General features: G+C 53.8%; 2 protein-coding genes across 6 annotated transcripts; one reads left to right on the top strand and one right to left on the bottom strand.

Moving 5' to 3' along the window:
• Window positions 1-224: 224 nt before the first annotated feature.
• Window positions 225-3,988, bottom strand: TXNDC17 (thioredoxin domain containing 17). Of its 3 annotated transcripts, none has more exons than XM_032967901.2 (5): window positions 3,893-3,988; window positions 3,326-3,487; window positions 2,127-2,208; window positions 1,503-1,578; window positions 225-695 (listed from the first exon to the last, which is right to left on the bottom strand). In XM_032967901.2, the coding sequence occupies exons 2-5, from the start codon at window positions 3,468-3,470 to the stop codon at window positions 627-629; spliced, it is 372 nt and encodes a 123-aa protein (XP_032823792.2). In that variant the 5' UTR covers window positions 3,471-3,487; window positions 3,893-3,988; the 3' UTR covers window positions 225-626. The 3 variants fall into 3 exon arrangements, with proteins under 3 accessions (XP_032823792.2, XP_032823794.2, XP_075928634.1); XM_032967903.2 differs by having other exon boundaries at window positions 3,815-3,952; XM_076072519.1 differs by lacking the exon at window positions 3,893-3,988 and adding an exon at window positions 3,704-3,803.
• A 58-nt stretch (window positions 3,989-4,046) lies between these two features.
• On the top strand, window positions 4,047-16,139 carry KIAA0753 (KIAA0753 ortholog). 3 transcript variants are annotated; one of them, XM_076072518.1, is made up of 17 exons: window positions 4,047-4,192; window positions 5,832-6,002; window positions 7,182-7,779; window positions 8,280-8,389; window positions 8,825-8,887; window positions 9,304-9,504; window positions 9,691-9,934; window positions 10,170-10,324; window positions 11,368-11,528; window positions 12,002-12,133; window positions 12,298-12,387; window positions 12,804-12,891; window positions 13,314-13,529; window positions 13,662-13,743; window positions 14,216-14,339; window positions 14,502-14,723; window positions 14,998-16,139. In XM_076072518.1, the coding sequence occupies exons 2-17, from the start codon at window positions 5,964-5,966 to the stop codon at window positions 15,140-15,142; spliced, it is 2,670 nt and encodes an 889-aa protein (XP_075928633.1). In that variant the 5' UTR covers window positions 4,047-4,192; window positions 5,832-5,963; the 3' UTR covers window positions 15,143-16,139. The 3 variants fall into 3 exon arrangements, with proteins under 3 accessions (XP_075928633.1, XP_032823795.2, XP_075928632.1); XM_032967904.2 differs by having other exon boundaries at window positions 14,213-14,339; XM_076072517.1 differs by lacking the exon at window positions 4,047-4,192 and adding an exon at window positions 4,637-4,948 and having other exon boundaries at window positions 14,213-14,339.
• The last annotated feature ends 540 nt before the right edge of the window (window positions 16,140-16,679 follow it).

Below are 16,679 nucleotides of genomic sequence, written 5' to 3'. Positions count from 1 at the left end.
TTCAATAAATTGTCATGATTCGAGGTCGTGATATGATGTGTATCATACCACCTCCGATTAGCGCGGTTGGCTACGTATGGTGCCAAAGAAATTCAACATACATAAGTACATGATTTGGGATTGTTTTTCCATTGTGGAGAATGTAGTGCCTCTAGCAGCTGCTGGCGTCACATGAACCGATAAAGTCCAAACACAAATAATACAAAATCTCTGCACACTTGAGATACATGGGTAAGAATCAATTTTAATCGATGCATCTTTACAAGCATATTACTGAGGGTCTGGTTGTCGTGCTTGAAACGTGGATTTGCATGACCAGATGCGATTAATGATATATCCAGTATCGCACTCCCATCAAAATAGCTGCTTCTGTGAAGCACTCAACGCTAATTGTATGTAACTTTGCAATGCATAACCAAGACATTCCGTGAAATATTACATCACCAAATTCAACATTTACTAATTAAAGTACGTGAAGGCCTCTCACTGATCAAACTACGAAACTTAGTGCAAACTTTAATTTCTAGTGTTCAGACATTCTAACAGTTGAGCAACTGGCAGATGTTGCTGTGGAATGGATGGTGTTGGCACCAGTCGTGATCTTGTAGTGAAAATTCTGGTAGTGCTCAGTCCTCGGAGAACAGCATGGACACCAGTTCAGGCTTGAGGCACTCTTCCTCCACCAGCTTCTGCGGCTGAGGATCACAGCAGCGGAGGTGGATTACGGTTAGACATGGATGGGGACCAGGAATGCCACCTCAAGGCATAGAACCAGGTCACTCTGAATGTGCACAATCTAATTAGATCTCTGAAGCTAAAGATGGGTCGAGTCAGTACCTTGATGGGAGTCTGCCTGAGAATGCCAGGTTTTATAGGCTTGGGCTGTGAGGTGGCCAGGAGATGACAGCATAGCAGTTAATTCTCAAATTCATCTGCGTGGAGATGTATTACCCCCTCATAAGTTTGGGTTTTCTGGTTTCTTCCCACATGAAGCAACTCGTTTATGGAATTGACTAAACATCCCAATTCAGCACCATTCTCAAAACAAACCTTTCCAGGGTAATTAAAGGACACTTTCTGTTACATGTGAGCTTAAGATTTAATTTCCGCTGCATCTCTCTGGATCGGTGAATCAGAAAATATTTCCACATCTGGCAAACCACATCCAGTATACCTCACGCTATGCCTCTGGTTACTAACGACATGTCTACTCCAGTCTCCCAGCGACCAGGAAAATATTGAGTGAGAAATTAGGCCCCGTATGGGCCGCAATGTTGTGCTAGCTATGTATGGATCCTCGTGGCTGGTCTAAGCTAGATATGCGTTTGGTGGAATTGTATCCCGCTATCTTTGTGTACAGCTGACCCATCAATGCGGCCAGCAAAGCCAAGAGGCTACACGCAGTAAAGTGCTAGCTTGGGACCCCGGGTGTTGTTAAGGGGGAGTCGCAGGGCGTTACAGGGACCCCGGATGAGCCCCTGAGCGGTGCCGAAGTTCCTCACCGAGCCGTACTTGAGCAGTGTGGGCACAGCCGTCAACTGCAGCTGCTTACGGAACTCGTTGTCTTTATTCTTCCAGCTGTGGGAGCAAACACGGCACGGGCTGTGAGATTCACTGCCGATCAGCGCTCAAATTAACAGGCAGTGGGCAGTGTTGGTGCTCATGGAGATGCCCTGAGCTGTTAGGGCTGCAGTGAGAAAAAAAACAGTGCTGCTCTGAATAATAATTAGCATCAGGTTTCGAGTCCAAGGGCAAGATAATGGTTTAAAATGATCAGAGCATAACTATGCATGGCAAGATATGACAGAGGACGTTAAGAATAGGTTGCACGTACCTGTAAATCAACTGCTGGATGAGAACCTCTCCAAACCTAACGAGTTTGAGGAGTGATTTAAACATTCTTCTTAACATAGCCGGTCAATGTGAGTTCAAGGTGAGGAGCATAAATTCAGCAAATAAGCACAGTAAAATGGATTGTGCTGTTCTCTGCTGCCCACCGCCTCGCCAACACGGCTAGGCCTATGGCTACCAACTGCCCGCAGCAGCATTTCTAAAATAATGCTGCAAGAGTGCAGGGTGCCCAATGTGTGTGCGCCATGTAAAACAACTGGCAAGAGAGCCCTTACTATGCACGGTCGCCCACTTGGCAGTAGATGAAGACGGCTCCTTCTGGGAGAGTGTTCAGTGCGCCACGCACCACGGGCTCGGCTGCTCGCACCGCATGGAAAACACAGCCACACCTCAACCAGAGTGGACCTCAACCAGAGTGTACCTCATCCAGGAGACCACACCTCAAAGGACCATACTTCATCCAGGCAACCACCACACCTCATTCAGGAGACCACACCTCATTCAGGGGACAACCACGGCTCAACCAGGAGACCACACCTCATTCAGGGGACAACCACAGCTCAACCAGGAGACCACACCTCATTCAAGGGACAACCACACCTCGTTCAGGAGTCCACACCTCATTCAGGGGATAACCACACCTCAACCAGGAGTCCACACCTCATTCAGGGGACAACCACACCTCATTCAGGAGTCCACACCTCATTCAGGGGACAACCACACCTCATTCAGGAGACAACCACACCTCATTCAGGAGACAACCACCCCTCATTCAGGAGACAACCACACCTCGTTCAGGAGTCCACACCTCATTCAGGGGACAACCACACCTCATTCAGGAGTCCACACCTCATTCAGGGGACAACCACACCTCATTCAGGAGACAACCACACCTCATTCAGGAGACAACCACACCTCATTCAGGAGACAACCACACCTCATTCAGGAGACAACCACACCTCGTTCAGGAGACAACCACACCTCGTTCAGGAGACAACCACACCTCGTTCAGGAGTCCACACCTCATTCAGGAGTCCACACCTCATCCAGGGGACAACCACACCTCGTTCAGGAGTCCACACCTCATCCAGGGGACAACTACACCTCATTCAGGAGACAACCACACCTCATTCAGGGGACAACCACACCTCGTTCAGGAGTCCACACCTCACTCAGGGGACAACCACACCTCATTCAGGAGTCCACACCTCACTCAGGGGACAACCACCCCTCATTCAGGAGACAACCACACCTCATTCAGGAGACAACCACACCTCATTCAGGAGACAACCACACCTCGTTCAGGAGACAACCACACCTCGTTCAGGAGACAACCACACCTCGTTCAGGGGACAACCACAGCTCAACCAGGAGTCCACACCTCACTCAGGAGACAAGACCTCAAACGCGGGCGACCACAACTCCGCGACAGAACCGAACGAGCCCTCGTTCGGGGGCCCGCGCCACTCCTCACCGGCCACGCAGTCGGGGCACCAGCTCTCGCCGCCCGCGTCTTTGCTGCCCGAGAAGAGCGCGAAGATTTCGCGGCCCTGCAGCCGTCGCACGGCGCTCGTGAACTCGGCGTAGCCGCTCACGCTCACCTCCTCGCAGCTCGCCATCCTCGCGGCCTCGGCGTCTGCGGGGATGGGAGTGACGGCGTCGTCACGATGAAGGGGTGCGGCGGGGTGCGGGGGGAGCGCGGATGCGGCCACAAGCGATGGTGATGATGGGAGCGGTCGACTTAACGGTGAACGCCGCGCCGCACTACGAACGCTCACGGCCAATACCGCTGACGATGAACTTAAACCGGGTCACGGGCATCCCCTAGGTCGACTCGGACTCAAACAAGTACCCCGGTGCGGTGTGTCAAGACGTCGCCACTTGGGGAGACAAAGGCGGCCGGGCGCGGTTGTTGGCCACCCACCCACTCGTGTGCCGTGCCGTGCTCGCTAACAGTACTTGCCCCAACAGTCTGCGGAGGCGATACGGCGGGGGGGGGTCTCTGTCGTGTGTTGCGTTGAGGTGGGGGGGGGCTGAGCACCTCACTCGGCAGTAGCAGCAGCGGCGGCAGACGCGACCCTTGACCCCTCACGACTCGCTCGTCACGTGAGCCCTGAGCTCGCTCGTCACGTGGTCGGGCCGCTTCCGGTAAGGGAGCAGGGGGGAAGGGCCCAGAATGCAGCGCGCTGGGTTCAAACACAACCCGCGCGGGGGGGAGAGTGGAGAGGAGGAAGGCGACGAGGTGGTGGTGGCATTATTGAAGAGATGTGGGGGTGGTGGAGTGAATGATGAGGAGAGGGAGTGAAGAGAAGCAAACAGAGGTGGAGGAGGTAGAGAAGAGGTGAGAGCAGGAGGAAGGTGGTGGTGGTGCCCCCCCCCCGCCATCTCCTCTGGGGCCCGCGGGCCGCGAACCGACGCGGCGTCTCCCTGGGAGACCGGGAGCGGGGAGCGCCCCGAGTGTCGGTGGCGTCTGTGGTGTTTGTGGCGTCTGTGGTGTTTGTGGCGTCTTTGGTGTTTGTGGTGTGTGTGGTGTCTGTGGTGTCTGTGGTGTCTGTGGTGTTTGTGGTGTCTGTGGTGTCTGTGGTGTTTGTGGTGTCTGTGGTGTTTGTGGTGTCTGTGGTGTTTGTGGTGTATGTGGTGTTTGTGGTGTCTGTGGTGTCTGTGGTATTTGTGGTGTCTGTGGTGTATGTGGTGTCTGTGGTGTTTGTGGTGTCTGTGGTGTCTGTGGTGTTTGTGGTGTCTGTGGTGTCTGTGGCGTCTGTGGTGTCTGCGGTGTTTGTGGTGTCTGTGGCGTCTGTGGTGTCTGCGGTGTTTGTGGTGTCTGCGGTGTTTGTGGTGTCTGGTGTTTGTGGTGTCTGTGGTGTTTGTGGTGTCTGGTGTTTGTAGTGTCTGTGGTGTTTGTGGTGTCTGTGGTGTTTGTGGTATCTGTGGTGTCTGTGGCGTTTGTTTCCTCGGGCCTCCGGTGTTGCTGGAGGAGGCTCGCGAAGGACGCTGCTGCTGGTGTAGTTGGTTGGCAGTCGCCATCCAGCTCCAACAGCGGAGGGCAAGAGGAGCGACGCTCACAACAACGAGCGGAGCGCCGTGCGATTAAAATAAAGTCAGTAGGCACAGTGGGGGGGGGGGGGGTACAGCTGGTTGCGTCCTTTGGTCATCTCAGTCGGTCAACCCATGGCACCTGCTGGGCCTGTCCCGAGACTTGTCAGCAGCGAGCATTCGATACTTCACGTGACCTCAAAGTTCACCTAGCCTGGCACAGGCGTCGTCACTGAGTGGCGAGTGGCGGGTATTGGTGTTTGTGTGCGCGTGTCGGCCAACTGCTGGATGCTGGATGAGGGCCTTGTGGCTTGTACGTGATTCCGTAATGATGCCTGTTGGTGTGATTATTGGGTCCTTGTGTTTTCGCAAGCTGCTGGGTTTCTCACTGCAAAGAAGGGGTCAGTCGCGTAGCTGTAATGGCCGATATTCCATTGATTTGTTTTGGAAAAAAAAGTTTTAAAATAGGAACGAGACATGAAAGAAATCGTTTATTGTTAAATTTGAATCACAGTTCCTATGATTACTGTTGTTACATTGTTTTTTTTATATATAGCTTTAGTTTGGTGATTTCGAAAACATGGTTAAGCCATGTTTCTTGCGGAAGTGCAGAGTTGGCCTGATAACTTTAATCTAAATTGTATTATGGTTGTTATTGTTTGACTTGCATCACACTGGGATTTTTGCACACAGCGTTGTAATACTTTTTTTTCTGGAAGATTTTTTGGTTTATCCCAGGATGTTTCTGTTGCGCGTTGTCGCTTTAAGATGTTTCTCTGTTCATATTGTGTTTGTTGCGGCTGCACCCGACTTAAGAGCCGCATGGCTCACAGGGCTATGCCTCATAGATGAAACTTGAAATATGTACTGGGTGTGGGGGGGGAGATCGTGAATTTCAGAGTGCACGGGAATTAGTAACGGACGTTGCTCTTAACTCGGCCTTACAGAGAGGGAAGCCGCGTGGAGGTGCGCTGAGTGGAGGTTGAGAGAGCAACGGAGGCTGCCCTCGGCTGCCGTAGGAGGAGACCGTCGTCTCGCGGGGTCCTCCGCCGTGGTGGGAGAGGTCGAACCCGTCCACGATGGAGCCGAAGGTCCGACCGTCAGGACGAGCCATACAGGTCAGTCCCCGCCTCGTGCACACAGCTGCATATTTCAGTGGTCACAGGATAAACCATTGGCGATCTCCTGTAGGGGTCTGGGGGAACATGCCCCCAACCCCCCCGTGAACACAATTTCACTCCCAGGAGCCCCCCCCCTCCCTCAGCGATTCAGAGGCAGCTCCGAGGTGGGGAGGGGGGCTTGGGTTGAAGTTAAAGAGGTCACCACGGACAATTTGGATGATGTCACACATCGCCATTGCTTCCTTCTGCCAGATGCTGCAGCAGATCCATGTCTGCTCTTTTAGTCCAATTCAAGGTATTTATTCTTATTTTACACTGAGGGTTTAAAATATGGATGCCCCAGGCCCCCTCGTGAATGCCACTCCAGAGACCCCGAGTTTACTTGGTTGAACTTGAAATGAGACTGACTACTTCCTTCCCTGAAGAAAAGGGATCTGACGCACGTACCACATAACGCTACGGTCCTGCACGTCTGCTATGGTTGTCTGTCCAAGCTGCCTATCCCGCTATGCACAACCCACCTGTCGCGGAAGTTGTACACACCCCCCCCACCCACGTGTTTGGATCAATACAAATAATTTACAAAAATATATGGATGCCCCCCTGACACAATGTGTTTTATTATGACCTAGGACTGTCACTGGGTGAGAAGGATTGAAACAGGTTCTTGGCTCAAAATAATTCCAAGTACAATCTAGATTTGAGGTTTTCGTGACTGCAGGGATCCATACTATTTGGTTTCTTCATCCTCCCACTCTCAGCCCCGCCCACTTCCCACCCCCCCAGCATTCCCTTGCGCGTTTCCTAATACACCCCCTCTATCTCTCCTCCCTGGCTCCTCCCCCTTACCTATATAGCCTCTGGTTACAGCAGCCCTTTTGCCCACTTCAGCAGTTTGTTTCTTGCTGTGGTTGGTCCCACCTGATGACGGACCCTTGTGTTGCGCCCGAAACGTCGTGATTAAATTTATTTTATTTTTTATACCTACGTGACTTTACCGAAAGAACCAAAGAGTATAATTCCAAGTACTTAATTTGCTATAAGCTGACTCCAAAGGCCGGTTGCATAAGCCACGTCATATATTGTTTTCCTCTTAACTCTGTCTAACTCAATTTGACGTTGACTGAATCCATCACGTGTTTTGACTCTCACCCTGTTTTATTTGGCTCCTTGTAGTTGCGATTCAACCTCGACCCCGGAATGACGGCTCGGAGTTTGGTGACGCACTTCTCAAACCCGCGTCCCATTGTCATTGAGAAGCTGGGCACAAGCTGTGGCATCGAGCCACCCAGCACTGGCGACGGTGACGACTCAGCGCTGTCCCAGTCGGGACGCTTCTCGGTTCTGTCTGCCGATCGCCTCTCTCTCGCAGTGCAGCTCGCACGCAGGGACCTCAAGAGGCGCCGCGCTGCCCAGAAAATGCAGGGAATGACCTCTGGCGATCTCTCGTTGGGGAGTCCGATTGCCGGGGAAGAGGCTGCTGTCTCGCACGCCCCCGGGGGGAATGCTGGGAGGGAACAGCGGCGCTCCCAGCTCCCAGCGGGGACGGTGACGGCGTCGGGGGCCGTGGTTTATGTTTATCCCCCTGGGCGCAAAGCACAGCCAGCGCCGGGGGTCAGGGGAGGGCGCGAACCCAGGTGTTCCAACTCGCCCCCAACGCGCGACCCCGGACCGACTCCACCATCGCAGCATGGGAAGGGGGCGGCCGAGATCCGCAGGCTGCGAAAGGAGCTCGGCCACTACATCAGCCGAGTGGAGGAGCTGGCCAGCCAAGGTGCGGGCCTCTCCGCATGCACTCGTGTTCAACAGCTGTGTTTGTTTCGGTCCTTCGCTTACCGCTGAGTCGCAAAGCGAGAAGAGAATTTCTGTGATGTGTTGTGCGATTTGAGAAAAAAACCTGACTCCGTTGAAACTACCGTAATTATGTTGGTGGACGTTTAGGCATGTAATGGTTCACTCTGCTGCCGTTCCAAAAATTGGCACAATTCAAGAAAACACATTAATAGTTGTTTATCTAAAATGTTCGCTGTCCCATTTGATTTGATTTTTTGTTTGTGAAAATTTTGTTTGCCCCATTTGCCTATACGTTACTTTAGCATGTCATATAATCTGCATAATACATTATTCATCTATTTTTATTTGCACAGTTACGTGCTTCCCCACTATGCAGGCAACTCGATAATTTCCTGGAAACTGCAATTTCTCTGCCTGTTTTATGGTGGGAGTGGGATCCTGGATGAGTTTAAGATGCCTGTGACGGTGCTGCTCATGCAGGGAAGGGAGTCGAAGAGCACCTGGAGGTGGAGGAGAAGAGGAGGGCGCACACGAGGAGACAGGAGCAGGCGGCACGCACGGCCCGCGTCCTCTACATGCTCCAGCAGCAGGCGAGACGCAGCCGTGCACAACCACACATCCATGCAACCACACATCCATGGAACCACGCAACCACGCAACCACGCAACCACGCAACCACGCAACCACGCAACCATGCAACCTTGCAACCTCACCCAGCTCCGAACTACTCCTGCCTCAACCACACAACCACACCCAGCACAGTATTGCTGCTCCTCACAATCATAAAACTACCCCCCAGCACCGCACGATTTCACGCCACAACAATGGCCGCCCCACGCGACTGTCGTTCACACCAATTTGCTGACTCCGCATGGAAAAATTCACCATCTCACGATGCAATGCATTTCTAATAAATAACAAAAATATTGACATTTTGGAGAATGTAGTAGAACAGTGGCTCCGGAATGTATTTACACAGATTAAAGGTAATCGTGTTCTTCCCATGTGTCACTGGTTGATTTTAGATCAGGGAAATAGAGGAGGAGCTGGACAAGATGGGACCAAACAAGAGCAAGCACACCAACAAGGTAACGGCCAGTCAGAACACACTTCACGTGTGTTTGCTATCATTATTGTTATATCAGATATGTGCCAAATGTGTGTGGTGTTTGGCACAGCTCGTCCAGGAGGCGCTGCACAAAGGGTGCAGTGTGGAATACGAGCCAGAGATGTGTGCATCTCCCTTGCACAGCATGTCTCCCCATGACACACTTGCCTTGCACTGAGAGCGCCCGTGCATTGAGCCAGGAAAACCTCGTTGAATCTCAGCGATTTTATAAGGATGCCCCTGAGTGGCAGAAAACAAGACTTGAAAGCGCTCGCATACGAGGGGATAACATTCACCGACCCTTGCCTCCAAAGACTTGGGTTTTAGGCGTGCGTTGCCATGCGGGGCCTCTCCGAGTCTTACCGGGCCTCGCCGGGCCCTGCATCGTGGGTGCAGAGTCGTGCTGAGGCGCGACTGGCGGCAGCGCATCGGGGCGCCGTGCGGGCGCTGCAGATGCTGGCGTCACAGCTATCGCAGCCGGCGTCGCGGGTTCCCCCACACGCAGAGGAGTTGAGCCGCCTTGTGCGACAACTGTCGCTGTGCTCGGCGCGCCTCGGTGGCGGGGACGACGTGGCGCACATCCTGCAGCAGCTGGAGGTGAGCGCCGCTCTTTATAATTTTAGCCTGTGAATTCCTTTGCCAGACTTGCGTCGTTCACTTTGATGCTGCTGTAGTTAACATTTAGAGCAGCACAGTATCTAATTGTCTTAGAGGTGCTGATAACACTGCATTCTAATTTTCTCTCCATTGACTTAGAAGCTGCCATTTTCTGTTATGTTTTAGGGTTTAAAAAGACTGCTGAAAGAGCAGAAGAGCCCAGCAAGGCAGAGGGAGAGCAGCCCTGTCCGGCATGGAGAGGGCAGCCCTGTCCGACATGGAGAGGGCAGCCGTATCCGGCGTGGAGAGGGCAGCCCTGTCCGGCGTGGAGAGGGCAACAGAGGGGGGAGACGCGTCTCGCCGGGAAAGAGGAGCTGGAGCCCCCCCATGCGACACTCGTACCCCGTCGCCAGGCAGCTGCAGTTCAAGGGTCAGACCGTGCGGGTGTACAGGCCAATGAATGATCTGGTCACTAGATTATTGGTCAATTCCTATTTTCAAGATTGCGTAGCATTTATATGAGATGTAATGTAAAGTGATTTGAAACACTGAACCATTTCAGCACCCTGTAAAGGCAAATCTTGATCCATATAAACTTGACCGTTGCATTTGAAATGCCTTTTGAAGAAGATGATCATCATCTACATTTTGCCATGTGTCAGCAGACAGGGGCGAGGTGAGGGCAGGACGGGCGAGGGCCAGCAGTGGTGGGCGTGTGGACGAGGAGGAGAGGAGGCGCATGCTGCGATCAGGCCTTCAAGCACTTGTGCACAAGGCCAGGGGCGGCCGCTCCGGGGTGCTGCTGCCTGGCAAGACCCAGGTACGGCCGCTGCGGAAGGTGGTGTGTGTGTGCATCTTGGAACCGCGAGGGATGATGGCTTGGGGAGGCCTTCATCCAGCATTGGATTGATGATGATGATTTTACTCATTCGCAATTGGCTGGTGCACAGCAGAATGTGTTGAACTGGGCGCAATACAGAAATGGGCACTCCAGGAATTCTCACCGGTGATGACACTCTTGGCCAAAGCACTGTCAAGCTTAACTTTATACGTACCTCAAGAGCAGCGTCACTCCTGCGTCCACACACATGCACACGTGTGACGTTACTATGCGGGGGAGCGTCACTACCCTGCGGGTCCAAACAGACACATGAAGTCATCTCAGCTGGAGGCAGGAATTACGTGAGGGCCGGTTCAGGGATCTGGTGGTTGGGTGAGGCCGTGGCACTCTTGAGTGAACCCAGCTGGACACGTGACCTATCAAGGTGGGGGCTCCAGGGGGACCTTGGGTGGCGAGGTGGATAGCCGAGGAGCTTCGAGAGGGTTCTCGAAGAGAGGCGTGACCGGGGTGGGGCCTGGACACGCAGAGGCCCATAAAAGCAGCCTCCTCACGGGAACCGAGGCTGCCCGTGTCAAGAATGAAGATGGATCATGAAGACGCCTCCTAAGAAGAAGAGTCAAGCCTCCAGTCAGCGGACCCGCCAGTAGCCCACCTGGCTGGGTCACGCTAGTGTATCCGAGAGTCTGAGATAGAGAGTGACGGTGTGTGTGTTAGTCAGAGCAGGTCGGTGGTTACCACCTTATGTTAGTGTAACGTGGTTGGTGTTAATAAACACTGTTGCCTCCCAAGAAGTGTGTGCGCCTATCTGAGCCCATTTCACCTCTATTGGGAATTCCCCGTTTGTGACAGTGTGTGTGAAACAGTGAAAGCGCGTCAGAGAGCAGAGAGCTATAGGATTGTGTGATGTGTGTGGTGTAGCCACTACGCATGGTGCGTCAGTGTGGACGTGTCTGCCTTCATAGGTGCTCGCTAACGGCACTCGCCCCAAGTCTTTAACGGCTTTTTCTTTGACGCTGTTGCAGGGCGCGAGTCGAGCGAGGGGCCGCGTGGCAGTGAGGGGCACGCGTTTTCAGCGCGCCACCCTCGCATCGCACCTCAAGCGGTCTCAGCCTGGGCCTCGTGACCCCAACCTGCCCTGGCTGCCCCCCAACCCCACCTCCCCGTCCAGCAGCCCCAAGCACAGGTCGGTTGGAGCCGAGTCTCCGGCCCATAAGAAAAGCTCAGTGTTTCGGTTTTTTTCTCCAGTTGTGTGATTTTGTTGTTGTAGAATACTTGTCAGATTCCACGAGCAATAACATATAAACGCACCCAAGAGGGCATCCACCACAGAGATGGAGATTCAGCGATGGAATCTGCGATGAAAGAAGCTCATGTGCAGTGGCAAGGTGGATTGTCACATCGCAGAACCGGGCGACGGCCCAGGGAGGTTTTCATCCACGGGTGGATTGATCACGGTTTATTTGGTGTTAATGCGTCGCATAACTATTGGTGTGCTTTCTTATGACTGTTTGGTACAGTTGTTTAACAGTGTAATGGTGTGAGATAGCACGGTTTGGCATTAGTGTTCAAGTTACTCTGGGTGTAAGTGGTTGGTGTTTTTTTGTTAGTGTTTGGTGTAAGTGTTTAAAACACCGCCATGTCCTTGCCCTCCCACAGGTCCCCGGTGCGGGGCGGCTCCACCGAGCGCCGGCCCGCGATGTGGCGTTCGCCTGAGCGCGAGTGCTCCACCCTGCTGCGCGACGTGGTGGAGCAGGAGAGGCTGGAGGCCGCCAGGAAGGAGGCCATTAGGTTAGCCTTCGCAAATTCATGGATGTAGCACGCCACGTTGATACTGAGTTCCTTTAGGAAGTGGAAGAAGTCCTTGTCATATGGTATGGCGTGTGGCATGCTGTGCCATCATTGTGGCGTTGTGTGGGACGGTGTGGGGTTGTGTGGCACGGTGTGGCATGCAGGTTGGCGTGGCTGGACTCAGAGACGGCGCGCCGGATGAGGGAGCTCAACGATCTGTGTCAGCAGGAGATCGATCACATCCACCAGACCAGGTGCGGCTACGCAGAGGTGCTCCGTGCCACTTGAAGCCTTTGCCACGGGTCGCCTCGGTGGTAGTGTAGGGTGGATGTTTAGCGTGCTTGTGCTACGAACCTGGGGATCCGACTTCGATTCGGCCAAAACTAAAGACGATTATCTGATCCAGTCCTGAGCCTCTTCTAGGTCGATTCAGCCTCAAATGAGTGCCTGATCCAATGTGTACATATTACCACTGGAGAGATTAAGGCAGCCGGGTGTGGTACTGGGCAGCCACCACATTGTGTGCCATGCCGGCCTGAATAGGTGCTGGCTAATAGCACTCACCCCAAGAGTCTGTCAAGGCTCTATGGGGGATCTTTGTGTTTGTCGCACCATGTGCTTTTTCTCATGAGTGTCATGTCCTGTGTCCTGCGTGCATGACGGGCCACAGGCAGGAGGCCGGGTCTCCCTCTCAGTGGGTGACCAAAGCAGAGCAGGCCGTGCGAGAGAAGCTGCAGCCACTGCTTAAGCAGGCGCAGGTGAGCGTGACCTCTACACCATCCTTGTCTCTCACGTGCCACCTGTTGTAAAGCAATGACTGAGTTTATAACCGGGAGCTGTTAGGCGGAGTCTGGTGTCGCCAGAAGGATTCCGCTTGTACCTCCTGAAAAAGCGTGCGTTGGGCAGTGATCAGTGGCGTGAGTGATGACCTGAACCACATTCACACTTCGGCTCACAGAGGAGGTAGCCGCAGATCCCATGTCTAGTTCTAACACGGCTAAGTGTAGTCGAGTCTCTTCGAGATGAGAAGCCAGGGAGTTTGTTGGATCTTCACCTGACAGAGTGAGCTCCAGTGATGCACACGTTGGTGCCCGTTGGAGCCAGGGGGATCATGCTGGCTGCACGCACGGGTTGTGATTGTCCTTTGTGATAATGACTGTAGCGATGACTGCGCCCGCAGGAGATCTCCGATTCACTGGAGAAGAAATTTTACGACCAGGAGGAGGGACGTGTGGATGGCCGAGGCAGGCGGCTGCCCCACGGCCCGGATGCCCTCCCGGCCGAGAGCCCCCGGCGGGGAGCAGTGGACGAGGCGAGGGGCGTGCACGAGGCTGCGGTGGCCATGCAGGACGCGCCAAGCGTGGAGACCATCCTGCAGAGGCTACAGGACATGGAGGTGCACTTCAACCCCAGGGAAACACCATTTCCCCAAAGCCGGGTGTTCATAGGAATGCCGATTGAAACCGGACCACTCGGCACGCTGTTTAGATGATGACACTGGGTCCCTCGTTGCCTGTTTGTTTCTCAGAAAGAACAAGATACAATCAGGAGAAAATGGACTTGCATCACATATTCTGGTCCCGAGTTCTGGGCTCAAGAGGAATGGAAAGGTAAGATGTAGCTCGGAGCCCAGAACTTTTTTACGATCGGAGAACACGCGACAAAGATGATCAAAGAGAGAAACGCGAGCATGAGAGCAGCAAAGGAGCTGCTTGATGCTTGGTACTGGAATTCACAATTGGTCACCCTCAGGGAGAATAATGGAGCTGTGATGCACCATAGCGACAGAATGTTAAAGTTAGCGGAGTCATTTCATGCATATCTCTGTACAGTTAACACAGAACTTGATTTCTCAATGATCATTGGTAAATTAATCTATAATACCTTTTGAATTGATCAGTGTTGCCTTTTTATTTATCTCACAATTAAAACACAATCGTGTTCAAGAATGCGGTATGTTCCCAGTGAGTGACGAATACACGTTGCAATGCGGCGTGAATGCTGCTGCATTGACGATGAACTATCATTGTTCGCCATTGTTAGCGAGTGTCCCATGTCCACGTGCGTATTCCTTTGTAGCAGAGCAAGAGCATCCATCGCGAGACTGCAGACCCGCCACCCCACGGGCACTGTGCATCAGCCGGCCCTCGGGGCACGAACACGCGGAGGTGGTGGTGCAGCCCCCAGCCAGCCCCACGCATTCAGAGTGAGCGGCTCATTCTGCCACGGTCAGGAGGCAAAGCATTGAACGCACGGCGTCTCTGGTGAAAGTGTGCGCGTCATCGTCGCGAGGTGCGGGAGCGAACGATGACAACGGCCGTGGTGCCTGTGCTCGGTGCCCCACATTCACCGTCGGTGTCCCACGCAGTTCGTCCGAAGAGCGCGACGGTGTGGACCACACGGCGCTGGCGGAACGCGGTGAGGTGCGCCCTCTACGTGGCACGGGAGGCGGAGGCGCGGGCGTGCCGCTCGCGGTTCCCGCGTCCGCCCTGCTGCGTCTTCGAGACTACGGGGAGCACTTCTCCCACCACCTGAGGATGACGGGGCACGAGGCCGTGGGCAGCTTCAGCCCTTGGGGCACGGCATCTGAGTAAGCCGACTCGTGGGTCCCGATTGGGCGGCTCCAAGCTACGTACACCTTGGGTTCTCCAGTATAGTGCAATTGGCGATCGCAGTGCGACGGCAGCACGTGACGATAATGTCACGTGATTGTGAGTTTGTGAGCTTGCGAGCGTGCAATGGAGAGCAAATGCGTTGAGGAATTTGTAAGTGTTGCTGAATGTGCCAGTGTGTTGGTGAATGTGCCAGTGTGTTGGCGAGCGAGCGTTGGCGAGTGACCGCGTGCCCCGTCGTCGCTCCCCCAGGCTGGCGGACGCGCTGTTGGAAGAGGCGCTGTGTGAGGTGTCAGAGGAGCTGCTCGGGATCTGCGAGGGCTACGCCGAGGCCGTCTACGACTCCGAGTTTTTGCAACCGGGAGATGCGGCCTCCGCCCAGCCGTGCATCGCGTGATGTCCCTGCTCGGGGAGACGTGAGACGTGAGACGCAGCTTGTGGAGGAGACAATGGCGCCGTAAATCTTTACGCAGTCCACTTTTGTTTCTATGAATGGAAAAATCACTCGCTATGCCATGCTGTGTGTAAATTATTCTTGAGTTTTTTTTTTATAAAAGGGGAGTTCCTATCCCATGTGTAGTGGGTTCAACTGAGTCGCAGACGTACTTCTTGGAGGCAACAAATTATTTATTAACACCAACACCAAGCACAAAGGGGTTACTGCCCCTTTACCAGATAACCTATGGTGGTGGACCACTAGGGTAACTACGCTAGTTACTGGGAGTAGCTACAATGGACAGGACCCTGACTTGGGTCCTCGTCCACGTGTTGGTGACTTCTTCTCTTAGACGTAGATCGTAGATCTTCAGATGACAACAGTAACGCAGAGCCCTGGTCCCTGTGGGGAGCCCGGTTTATATGCTCCCGGGTCGTGGCTGGCCCCGCTCTTGGCCACCTTCGAGGACCCTCTTGTCGATTCTCGACCCTTCCCGTAGGATCTCACCCTAACACGTGACCACCCCCTAGCCCCCGCCTGGGGCCACTGTGTAGATCTTACCTGTCACGTGCCTTCCAGGGTCAACCAGAGTGCCATGGCCCAGGGTAACCTCACCCCATGGCTGACACTCTCACACTCGCTCGTGTAGGAGTCGGCACTGCACGCCACGCGTGGTGCCACTGCGCTATCCCAGCGCTCACCGAGCCCCCTCTAGGGCTGGTACTACACCCACCTACGGGGTGTCCGCGATGACGGTGCATCGCACGCCGTGCCTCGCTCGAGCCGGCATTACACAGTGACATGCACGATGTCACTGCACATGTACGGTGTTGGTTTTTTTGCATCGTTTGACTCGCGTGTTTTTAATTTTGTCTGTTGCTGTAATTATCCGTATATATATACCACCCGAATCAAAATTATTTATCGAGATTAAAGATGGCATGAAGACCAAACTGCACGGTGATATTTGTTTTTGTTTCGTTCGACCCGAGGCCGCTAGTGAAGTTAGCGGTGGCAAGTCCCCTGCCCATTTGTTCCATGGGGAAAAAACAAACAGGTTGTGTCCACACCGCAATGTGCGTGACTTGGGCTGGCCACCACGAGCCTGGAGGCTTTGCTCCTGGAAATTGTTTTTTGTCCGACTTGAAGTGATATAGAAACGTATGGCAGGGACGTCATTGTAGTGCAATGTCGCTGCTACCCCGTGACGTTCGTGCTATTCGAACGGACGATTCAAGCCTCGCGCGAAATATCTCGCCTACACGAGGCGGGCTCTATTTCTGCCTGCACTGTTTACACAGAGTTCCCCTGTTGCCCGTCTCGTGTGGGGGGATGACCCTCACGGGGAGTGACGTCAGAGGACGATTGTATAAGGGGGAGTGACGTGAGTGAAGGGTTGGTCGTCGTAAATCGTGTTTTCCTATCGAGGAGACTCGTGAAGAATGCCAATGGGCAGTTGGAAGCAGTCGCCCTCCCGCAACAACGGAGGGCAGAGGGG

Source organism: Petromyzon marinus, chromosome 38, assembly GCF_048934315.1.
Source record: "Petromyzon marinus isolate PM22_M1 ecotype Great Lakes invasive population chromosome 38, UKy_Petmar_22M1.pri1.0, whole genome shotgun sequence".
Lineage (NCBI taxonomy): Eukaryota > Metazoa > Chordata > Hyperoartia > Petromyzontiformes > Petromyzontidae > Petromyzon > Petromyzon marinus.
This window is presented reverse-complemented; position numbering and strand designations above follow the sequence as displayed.